The sequence below is a fragment of the Sinocyclocheilus anshuiensis genome, unplaced genomic scaffold, assembly GCF_001515605.1.
Source record: "Sinocyclocheilus anshuiensis isolate Anshui unplaced genomic scaffold, SAMN03320099.WGS_v1.1 scaffold1620, whole genome shotgun sequence".
NCBI lineage: Eukaryota > Metazoa > Chordata > Actinopteri > Cypriniformes > Cyprinidae > Sinocyclocheilus > Sinocyclocheilus anshuiensis.
The window spans coordinates 682,581-694,834 of NW_015558680.1; the positions used below are offsets into that span (position 1 = coordinate 682,581).

The window sequence follows — 12,254 nt, forward strand, 5'->3', positions numbered from 1 at the left end:
TCTAATATGTTGATTTGGTGCTCAAGAAACATTTTTTTTATTATTATTAATGTTGAAAATAGTTGTGCTGCTGTCACTGGTTCTGTTGAAGCAAGGCAAAGGAGACAGCAGGGAAAGTCCAAAACGCAATTTAATAGTGGACTCAAACTTAGGCAGATACGCAAGGGAAAACACAACTTAGTATAAGGGTGACCGAACAACTTAAATACGAAGACATATCAGGATAATTAACTAAACACAGGTGATTCGAGGTAAACTAATGAGGCTAAACGAGATCAGGAACATGACCAAATAAGGGCACACAGGAACTAAAACAAAACAGAAGACGGAAAACACAGAAACAAGGTGACAATACATTAACAACTAAAAGGGTGACATAAACCCCCCCATAAGCGTGTCCTCACACTAAACACCATCCAGAGGGGTGGGAGGGTGGGTGCTGGCAGTTCAGGAAGCCATTGAGGTGCCGGCCTTTCAGGAGGCCATGGAGGATGGGCCTTCGTGACCTTGTCCAGGTTCCCTGACTCGGCCACTGTGGCAATGGGCATTTGGCCCAAAAAGGTGATTCGAGGTAAACTAATGAGACTAAACGAGATCAGGAACATAACCAAATAAGGGCACACAGGAACTAAAACAAAACAGAAGACAGGAAAACACAGAAACAAGGTGTCCATAACAACTAAAAGGGTGAAAGCTGCTGAACATTTTGTGGAAACCATGATACATTTTTTTCTGGATTTAAGTACAAAATAAAAACTTTTTTTTTAAATAGATATGTTCTGTAACTATGCAAAAGTATTGATCAATTTAATGCATCCTTCCTGAATAAAGGACTAACTTATTATTATTATTATTATTACTATTAGATACTTTTGAACAGTAGTGTAGGTATATTACTGTTAATGCATAAAGGGCTTGTAGAGCTCCAGGAAATGTAGCTAGTGTTTTACAGTATATCTCGAGGGAGAAAGATGAGAGAAGGACAGTGGCTGTCAGGTCTGTCTGCTGCTCTGGTCTGGGAACACAGCTGAGAATTCACCAAGCAGCCTCTATGACTAATATGAGACATGACAAAGCAGTTTGACATTTTCAGCTTCTCGATGTTGGTTTTCCCTAGGGTGTTTTGGCTGAAGGGGGACTAACAGGTTACTCCATTTTCTCAGGGCCCTTGACTTCACCCAGAAAATGTTCCTGGCTTTCTGAAAGGCATATTTTATTGCAGGGTTAGAAAGCTTGCTTGTGCAATTCATCCATTGTCTCCTACAAAATTCGTCTGTGATGTGACGCCTATTTCTCTTGTATGGAGAACATAAAAACAACACTGTCATTGCACTCAAGATGGTTCTAATGTTGCTTGTGCCACATGAATACCTAGCAGAGCTGTCGCAATCAATTAAATAGCAACCTTTGTGAGGGCGGGATGCACCTTTCTCTCTATTTCATTGCATTTGATGCAGCCCAATTTGTATGCTCCAAATCTTCCTCCAAAAATACATTCAGAGCATCTTGTTACTGTTCCTCCTTGCATGTTTGAAACTTCAGACTTTACACCTGTCATCTGACACACAATTAGTGTTCTTTACAGTAAGGTGCCTGTCATACTCAATCAGTTCTGTGCCAGAATCAAAGCCAGCAACAACTCAAAGGGAATAACATTTCTTTATCATTCAGTGCACGTCAATGGCATTTGACCAAACATTTACTCATTCTTAAAGGAATAATTCCCCAAAAAAATGTCATCTTTTACTCACCCATTTGTCATTCCAAATTCATATTCTGTGGAACACATAGGAAGAAAGTCTGAAATATGTGCTGGTTGCTCTTTTACATGACATTAAATGAAGACTGATGCTTTCAAGCTTAAAAGGGATGCTAAAGCATAAAAGTATTATAAAATTGATCCTGTTTTTCCTTCTGAAGTCATACAATAACTTTCCCTGAGAAATGTAAGTTCCCTTTCAGTCGGTCACTTCGACGTTATGTCGAAGTTCGGACACTAGGGGTCGCATTTGGGAGCCCAGATGCCTCTGACATCATTGAGAAAAGGCCAATGAAATTGGCAAACAAAATTTGCATAGCAGACCACGTCCCGGACATCCAGGTATAAATAGGTCAGTGTGGCATTTGCTCACTCCTTCTGTTCTTTGGCACCGATGCAGCGTCTCTTCGGGAGGTGCAGCACTGCATTCACCTCTCAATCTCCTCGTTGTTGGATCAATGGCACAAGCAGTAGCTTCTGCCTTGCCCATACACCCCTGGGTGCTTCAACAGCGATCTTTGAGAGCAAATTTCCTCTTAAAATAGCAATTTCTCTAAAAGAGCTTCACAGATGGATTTGTCTGTGTTTACAACATGCCTTGTTTCTGTGCTTGATATTTCTCCCTTTATGTGGAGCCCACCACAGAAACCTTCCCTATGTAGTACTTCCTTTTAGTGAGTCCATAGGATATATCTCCACATGTTACCTCCCCTTCGGGTAGGATGTGGTCTCTGTAGTGTACTTTTCCCAATTGGGGACTTTTTAACCGCTATTTATTCTTGTTTTTCTTAAAATGAGAAATAGCTCCCACTGGAGGTGACCTCTGCCTTACAGTATATGGCGCCTCTACCAGATTTTGGCCAACTATGCAAATTTTGCTTGCCAATTTCATTGGCCTTTCTCAGTGATGTCAGAGGTGTCTGGGCTCCCAAGTGTGACCCCTAATGTCAGAAATTCGACACAACGTCTCCGTTCCCTCCATCAGGGAATGAGGGTTACCATACAAAACTGAGACGTTATTCACTGAAAACCTGATATTAGATTAGATTAGATTCAACTTTATTGTCATTGCATATGTAAGGTACAAGGCAACGAAATGCAGTTAGCATCTAACCAGAAGTGCAATAAGCAGTAAATACAGGATATACAGTGTCTACAATATGTTACAAATGTACAATAAATATACAGATGGTATAGATATCAATGTCCGTGTGAGAGTCACAGGCAGCCTGAAAAGCAAACATACTCCAGTCCGTGTATTGAAACCTGTCCTGAACTAAAGAGTCTGCTCCTGTTGGCCACACTTTGATGGTCCTCATTGATGGCTTCACACGGTTGATGAGGGGTGAATACTTAGGGGTGAGAAACAAAGAAAGGTGATCAGACTGTCCCAGGTGGGGGAGGGGGGTCGCGATGTAAGCTCCATCAATGTTTGTGTAAACATGATCCAAAGTTTTGTCTCCTCTAGTGTGGCAGGAAACATGCTGATGAAATTTGGGGAGCACTGTCTTTAAGTTGGAGTGATTAAAATCACCCGCGACAATAAATGCAGCCTCCGGGTGAGCGGTCTGTTGTTTACTAATGGCCGCATGCAGTTCGTTCATAGCAAGCTTGGCATTAGCATCCGGTGGAATATAGGCTGCAGTTATAATGGTGGAAGTGAACTCCCGTGGCAGATAAAAAGGTCTACACTTAACCGTGAGAAACTCTAGGTTAGCTGAGCAGTGTTTCCCAACAATGACAGAGTTCGTACACCAAGCTTTGTTAACATAAATGCACAATCCTCCGCCTCTGGTCTTGCCGGAGTCATCTGCCGTCCTATCTGCCCGGAGCGTGTAGCGTCCGGCTAGCTCAATAGCATTATTGGGTACGTCGCTGTGTAGCCATGTTTCTGTGAAAACCATGACGTTGCAATCCAAAAGTCTCTTACTGTGGGTGATGCGAAGTCGTATCTCATCCATTTTGTTCACCAATGACCGCACATTAGCGAGGAAAATGCTGGGTAAAGAGAGCCGGAGCGGTGTTAGCTTTAGCTTAGTTCTTAGCCCACCGCGCTTACCCCGCCTTTGTTTACGATCACGACGCCGCCTGGGAGCACTTCCGCCCGGCCGGGTAGAGTGCGTAGTCTCGGGTGGTCTGGAGATCTCAGGGATGAGTCGAGGATTGGTGATAAAACTGTTGGAAAAGTGCACACCAATATCCAAAAGCTCCTGTCGGGTGTAAGATGTTAAAGCAAAGCTGTTCAGTGCGAACAGGCCCGAGATGAGCAGGAAAAATACTACAAAATTGCAAAAACTGGAGAGACGCTGAGCCTCGCGATGTGTACGCGCCGCCATCTTGGTCATTGAAGAGACCAATATCCGTCCTAGCTTAAACTGTTCAAGAGAAAGGTAGCAAACAAATTAATTTATAAACAAATTGTGTTTGTTTGATTGTTTGTTTTTTATCTTTACAAAGAATTGGTTAATTTGGTTCACAAAACCAGTCCGGATGACTGTTCACAAACTGTACTGATTGTTTCTGACACAAACCTACTGTACAGTATTACTTAGAAAATGGGACACAATTCGCATGGACCAATTTTTTTATGGTGGTTTTGTGTCCTTTTAAAGCTTGAAAGCTTTAGACCCCATTCAATTTCATTGCTTGGAAAATAACTTGTGCACACAAATTGTCAGGATTATGGACCTGTTTAGTTGTGTTTTGCCCCTGTCTTTGTTCCTGGTGTTCCTTGTATGGTCTTTTTCCTGTCCTCGTTTAGTTTAATTAGCCATTCAGTTCACCTGTGTTTGTTATTTATCCCTTGCATTTAAGTTCGAGTCTGTGCCGTCTGTCTTTGTCCGAGATTGTACGTCAACCCTGGTGTTACCTGTGTTCCTCTCTGCCCCGTGTATTCCCTTGGATGTTGGATTAAAAGACTATTGTTTGTTTACGCTTTGTCTACTCGTTCCTTCCCAGAGTGAGCATGACACAAATATTGCACACAAGGCATTTGCACCACTCTTATGCTGCTATTTACCATATATGTTCTTGGTATGAAAATGAGCAGCATGAACATTATGTTAAACATCTCCTTTTGTGTTTTAGAGAAGAAAAAAAAATCATGCAGGTTCTGAACAATGTGAAGATCAGTAAATTATGACAGAAATTTGTTTTGGGGGTGAACTGTCCCTTTAAGCTAAACTGAATTTAAAGCAAAAAGTCCAGTTTTTGTGTACTCCAATTAAATGGAGAAGAAGAACAAAGAACAGAAAAATGAAGTAGATGCAGCTTATTTAAAAATAATATATCTAAAAATGGGGGAAATCCATTTGAGATTTCACCTGTCTGTCAACAACCATCAGCAATGACCAATGGAATCTTATAGCACATCTAACGCTCCAAATTTGTCATCAGCAAACTGAGCATTACAAAAGCACTTTTTGTGATCTCCTTAGGCATACCCTGACACTACTGCTCCATTGTTTAATCAGAAAATAGTAACAAAAATAGCTGATGGGAGACCAGCAGTGATCAAATCCCACTGCTTATCGAAGTTATTACTGCAGTGAGGTGATTCATGCTCTGTCTGGGACCTGCTAATTAATTAAAGCTGACTGTCCAACAGAATTCTCCAGCCACTGTTCAAGACCAGGTTAGGGATGCAGATGGGCTGGGTTCGGAGCTTCACGGCTGCAGTTGATGATTAGGCATGCTGATGGGTGGGAGAAATAGGTCCCTTGGGAGAAATGAGTGTTGCAAGGTCAGAGGTGGGGTAATGGAGGGTTTCCTCTATATAAATAACCTTGGTGTGGGTGCGTAATGGGTGACTGCAGAAGTCAAGGTGTTTCCTCTATAGGCAACACCTTCTGATTAAAAGGGTTTTAATCATGACGTCCTGGGTTTTCAACACAGAGTGGGAAAAATGCTGGATGATCAGGGAATTGCTCTTCATTGAACTGTATTGTAATTCTAAATGATTAACCATCTCTGTTGAGCTCAATCTACTGTAAGTTTAGTTCAATATGTTATGTTATGTTAGGTGGCTATCAGTATATTTAAATTTACTGTGCAAACTTTCCCATTAAAGGGACAATCCGCCCAAAAAAAAATGTACGTGATCATTTGCTCACCCTCATGTCATTCCAAACCTGTTTGACTTTCTTTCCTCTGTGAATCACTAAAGAAGATATTTTTGAAGAATGTTTCAACTGTTTTTGTCCATATAATGAACAAAAAAATTACTCTTTAACTCTTTAACTTTTATACCTAAAACATTAACTAATCGTATAGCATTAAAAAGACAAATCAACACTGTTTTGACTATAGGCACAACATGATACCATGTCAAGAGATACATACTTTTTGTATTAATCTGAGTTTTTGTCTTAACCAGAAATTAACATTACAAGCATCGTGCAACAACACATTATCTTATAAGCAAGGTCACAATAAAATTACTATGTTATGATCTCCAAGTACAACAAAACATTTTTACTATGTTATGATCTCCAAGTACAACAAAAAAAATTGTCCTATCAAGGACTATTGTCACAGCCTGAAAAAAAAGTATGTAAAGTAATATGCAGACTCAACTGATTTTTATGCTATTAAAGTAAAACTGCAAATCCCCTATTGTAAAGGTCAGGATTTAAACTCCACTGAAACATATTATATTTTAGACATTCATATCTAGAGTCTGAATTGAAACTTATATAAAAAAGTTTGCAGTAAGAACAAGTGCAAAACTCGAGACAAGAAATCTTGTACTTGAAGAACTTAAAGAATTCATGAGAATAGCTGTAGTGCAATTATAACATAAGGAAATGCAAAGGCCTAATTAACACCAAGGTGGCCTTTGGAGAAGAGATCAAGCAGACCTCATTAACCTTAACCATATAATGAAACACAACCAAATACAGAATAGCCACTGCTTCCAGTTTAAATATATCAGAAAGAACAAGCTAGAGCCTGCCAACACCAGAAACATACAAACAAACATGAATCTATACTGCTGAGTTATGACATTAAGATTATTACATTATTACATTAAGATAATATTATTACACATAATGACAGCTGAAACTGACATATATCTGCTGCAGATGTTTTTTGTTTTTTTTTTGCATTACAGAAATGAGAATTCTTATTTTAAATACTAATAACTAGTAATAACTAACTATTTTTTAATGAATTTGGGATATGTAATGGTAAAAAAAAATAATAATAATAATAATAATAATAATATTAATAATACATAAATAAATATGACCTGGCCATTTCTTTGTGAGATTCACTCAGGATTCTGGTCAAAACTGTGGCAAGATTTGTGCCCTTTAAGGCAAACTATGTAGTCATTCCATGTATTTTTTGGCTGTATAAACACAGACCTACCTTTTTTTATCACAACATAATTTCAAAACAGGAAGAGGTGGGGGGGATGAGTTTCCTTTCATTTCTGTCCAAGTTAGTGTTCATTTGTCTGCCATTTGTGTCATGACGCTTCAATAATAGTTCACAGACAATTGCATTGTGCTGAAAGCCATTGTGATTGAAGTCTATGATGAACTACAACTCCAACGACTTGCTGCACTCTCTCTCTTGTTCACCCCATCCAACCCCCTGTAACCTTTGCCCCTCTCTGAGGAAATACAAAAGCTTTATTTTACCTGATGGGTTCACCTCATAGAAACGTGGTCCCAGAAATGTCATTAAATGCCAGTCTTTGGTCTTTTTTACTTGCACTGAATATTTTCAAATGCTTCCTACTCTACAGTTGAAAAGCCATGTTAGAATGAAATGCAAGCTTTTCACCAGGATTACACTGTCAAATCTTAACCCAAATGTGATGCATTATAATGTATTTTTGGATATTAACTTCTATGTGACTCTGCTGAGGACCTATTTTCACTGAAGATCTCTCTCCCTCTGTGTAGGCAGATCTAAAAGTCAGGACTGGTTTTTAAAGGTAAGTGCCATTACACCCTCTCCAGATGCTGTCCTTTCTGTTATTATGGTATTATCAGCTATCAAAAGCCCACTCTATTCTATGACCATTCAAACCCAATTCATAATTTATCTGCAGTATCAGTGTCAAAATGCATAAAAAACGACATTGGCACACTGTTTCAAGATAATAAGCCATTTAAGTTTTTGTCTATTAAAGTCAGTCTGAAATGATATTTGCAATCCTTTTTCTTTGGAGTAACATGTACTGAAAATCATGCAGAACAAGACCAGGAACATGGTAAATGGTAAGTAAATGGGATCAGTATTGATTTCATGAATCAATGTGGATTTAAAGTAAAATAGGAAAAAAACAACAACAACAAACTCTTGTGCTTCTGAAGAGATATTTAGGATAAGAATGATCCACATAATTAATAATTAATTAATGTGGGTATGTTAGTTTGTGTAATGTGCATGTGCTAAATTGGGCTCACAAAAGAGGGGAAGGCAAACTTTGCTGTGTTCATTCCAGTCTATTCATACTCTGTCAAAATCATACCAGCTAGTTTGAGCAAAATCTAAATGTGGCTATTGCGTTCAGGCCACCTGCAGCACATTTCTTGCACTCCTGCACAGTAGTGTGGCATTAGATGTGGCAGTCAAGCAATACTGAGGGTGTGCTGATGGTCAGGGGTGTCAGTGCCATTAAATTGCATGTCTGGTACCTGGAGGCAAGCAGGCGCCCGGCCATGTGGTTTATTCACGTCGACTGCCACGAGCTGCCATCCTCCAGACGCGTCCTCGTGAAACATCTGCCACCAGCAGGAGAGACGGAAAGAGAGGAAAAGGAAGGAGAAAGAGAGGGCAATTTGTTAACAATTGTGAATGATTAGCAGTTTTTGTTAATACATACACACACACACACACACACACACACACACACAAATCTAAATGCCATTGAAATACATATTTGACAACAAATAATTTAGGGAAAACAAAACAAACAAAAACAAAAAAATCATTGGCTTCGGTGACAACTGACAACTGACCAATCTTGAAAACAACTGGCAATTACATGATATTCAACGGAATTCTCCACCAACTTTATTACCATTTTATAAACATAGGCAAGGTCACAAGAAATTGGCTTCATGATCCAGCGAGCATCTATTCACATTTCAGAATGTAAATGCACCATGACTTCACCATGACAGATACGAGGAGACAGCAGCGGAGACAGCAGTAACTAGAGGAGGGAGGCAATGTTACAGCAGGCACCTTGAATCTGGTAAACAACAAAGGCTACTCATATCCATATGTACACAGCCCAGAACTGTCAGACGGCTCTGTACTTGAAGCCTTTTTATTGTTCACCATGTGAAAATCTAAATAAAACTGATTGATTAGAAAACTAATAGCCCACCTCTCCTCAACAAACAACATAATTCTATGTATTATTCTTGGTCACAGTACAAAAGGTGTGGGATGAGTTACATGACATGCATGTCTATGCCCCATATTAAATGTTGCCGTATATTTTCCTAATATATATCATGCTTCAGACCGCATTTTGTGCCCCCCTCCCATTGTTCACATCCCCACCCCTCAGCAGAAGTGAAAGTATGCTTATGGCTGTTCCTAATGTGCACTGCTGCTGTTCCACTTATGTCTGTCTTTTATCAGTTCAGAAGAACAGATAACCAATTAAACCCATGAGAAATGACAGTCATTAAGCTGATAATGCCCCTTCAGCTCTAACAGATTAAAAAGGTTACCTACATAAATAGATATTTTAAAAGTTTCCCCTCATAGTCTTGTAATTATAACTTTGCCATTCATGTGGTAATCTTCTTAAGGGGACTTACTGAATTATATTATTTTTTATAAGACAGTCACAAAAGGGATGATGCAAATCTTGCCAAAGAGTATCATCAGGCCCCAGGAGAACCTTATTTTCTTTTTACTTCTTTCAGATTAAAGGCATCATTCCAAGTCATATTGTCTAACACTCAATAAACCAAGGTTTTATGTACCCTATGAGATTTTTATTCAATAAGACATTTCAGCGTAATTAAAATGAAGACACAGAAAGGCTATTTTGTTTTCAAGGTCATAGCACTGTCTATAGTTTAATGGGCAAATTCAAAGAGCCTTATTGGGCTTTTCACACTTGAATTTGTTAACTCAGGGTCATTTTTAATCCTGGGTAGTCAGGGTTTGACATTTCACACTTTAGATATATAAACCCTGGGTTATCGTTCTTATTTGCATATTTATGGGATTAAAGGTGCAATAGGTGATTGTCTTCAGAAACATTTTTTGTTATGCTGGTTGAAAGTCTCTTCACATCCCGATAGCAATCATTAAGTTAAGTGGTCTAAATGTATTTATCTGTATTTATATATTCTGTGGAAGGCGTAGGACCAATAAATGTTCGTCCAATCAAAACGCTCGGTCCGAGCGTTTTAATTAGCTTTCCTACCTGTCTGTCAACGTATGTATTAGCATACCTCTGCGCACCCGGTTCGCGCAGACAGGATACGTCATCAGCGCGTTCACGCACGCTGTGCAGACAGAGCGAGAATGGCAGACAAACATCAACAACCCGATCTTCCTTCCTGGTATTGTAGTACTTTTACTAACTGTACTATAACGTTTTCTCACCGGTGAATGGCACATGATGTAGCCCAGCGGTTCCCAATTCCATGCCCGCGCGCCCGCCAGCCCCCGCCGCCGCATATTTTGCATGTCTCTCTGCAGTGTTCATATCTGTGCTGCGCAGCGTCTTCACACACAGACAAAACTTACTAGAGAAGTGTGAAATGTGACATAATATACCTCTGTAAATCAATCGAGCGAGGACTGGAATTGGGAACCACTGATGTAGCCTATTGTAGTAATGATGTCTCTAGTATTCAAGGTCTGTGAGCGTTTATGCGTTCAGGGGGCGTGGCTTTGGACAGTGATTGCAGGGAGGGTGGGACGCTCGCTTTCAGTGCTATCAGGCTAAAGTTAGCATTTTCCAAGATCTCCTACTGCACCTTTAATTACATTGCTTAATGTAATTGTACAAACATTACATAACCTCTTCACTACAGTCAACAGTTAACATTTTTTACCTCTTACCCAGAGCTAAGTGTAAAAAGTTATTATCTCAGTACCAATGTAAAGTTTTTGTAAAAATCCTTTAAAAAAAAAAATGGTTAGAAAAAAACAGGGCAAATTAACTTTCACACATTCCTTAGCTATTTCTCCCTGTGAAGTGTCGGCCCCTTAGAATAGCCTTTCTTAGACCAAGAGCAAAAGACTATATATACTGTTTTTGCTGCAGACATTACAGATATGGAATCGATTAAAAGTTTCATAAATGGCAATGGACCAAATGGCAATGGACAATTCAACTTTGTGTCCTCAAAGTGAGATATGCCTTATCACTTTTGGAAAGCTTTACCGTAGATTTGCAATTGAGCTGTATTCCATTTTAAGAATCTGTGGCCATATGGCCATACTATTATCATTTCTTATTCAATTTTTTTTTACTATACAATATACTGTATATAACATTCTCATAGCTTCCGCCAAACCCAGACTAGCCAATCAGACTGTCAAACAGAGAAGCGTGATCCGTCCCTCCACAGAACATGTTTTCACTGCTCCAGAGTCCAGTGGTGGCGTGCTTTACATTACTTTCTTACACTTGGCGATGTGAGGCTTACATGTGGCTGCTCGGTCATGGAAACCTATTCCATGAAGCTCCAGCCACACAGTTTTGTGCTGATTTTAATGCCAGTGGAAGTTTGAAGCTATGGAATCAGCAGAGCGTTAGCAACTTTTACGCACCATGCGCCTCAGCACTCTGTGACGGTAAGCTGCTGCTGCTCCTAAACGCTTTCACTTTACACCTGTAGTAATGGGACAGATTGAAACAACTGAATTTAATAATTAATAGTTATTCAAAAATTAAGACGTGTGTCCCAATACTTTTGTCCATATAGTGTATATATAAAAGTTTGGGGTCATTTTTTTTTTTTTTTGTTAGGTAATTAATACTTATTCAACAGATTGACAAAAAAAAGATAAATGGTGAAAGACTTTTACGTTGTTACAATTTTTTTATCTAAAATAAATGCTGTTCTTTTAAACATTCTGTTTATCAAAGAATTAACATTGATAATTAGGGATGCACCGATACCGATACTGGTATCGGTATCGGGCCCGATACTGAGCTCCTGTACTCGTACTCGTACTCGTTAAAATGCCCCGATACCAAACGCCGATACCACACAGCATGTGATAAGTGCCATATTCAGACAATGAAACACCGACAACAGAACAGACAGCAGAATGGAGTTATTAGAAATTAAGGATGTCTACGAAGTAGATGTATGCAATGAATATAATGTTAAACATTCAGTATTAACGCCTGTATAGCTGATGTGCGCGAGCTCATAAACAAAGCACGTAGAGTGGATTGAGCACGCGGCGGCGCAGATGTGCGAGCTTGTCGAGTGAATATACCTTTCTCACAGACATCACTGGAAAGTTTGTAGTTCGGTCGGATATGTCA

The 12,254-nt window shown here is 39.4% G+C and overlaps 1 protein-coding gene across 3 annotated transcripts in view; it reads right to left on the reverse strand.

The window, feature by feature from the left end:
- Positions 1 to 12,254, reverse strand: part of nalcn (sodium leak channel, non-selective) — a 118,108-nt gene that overhangs the window by 82,607 nt on the left and 23,247 nt on the right. For all 3 annotated transcript variants that reach the window (XM_016477592.1, XM_016477591.1, XM_016477589.1), the window contains exon 11: positions 8,413 to 8,499. In XM_016477592.1, the coding sequence (XP_016333078.1) occupies positions 8,413 to 8,499 (87 nt within the window). The remainder of the gene's footprint in view (positions 1 to 8,412; positions 8,500 to 12,254) is intronic.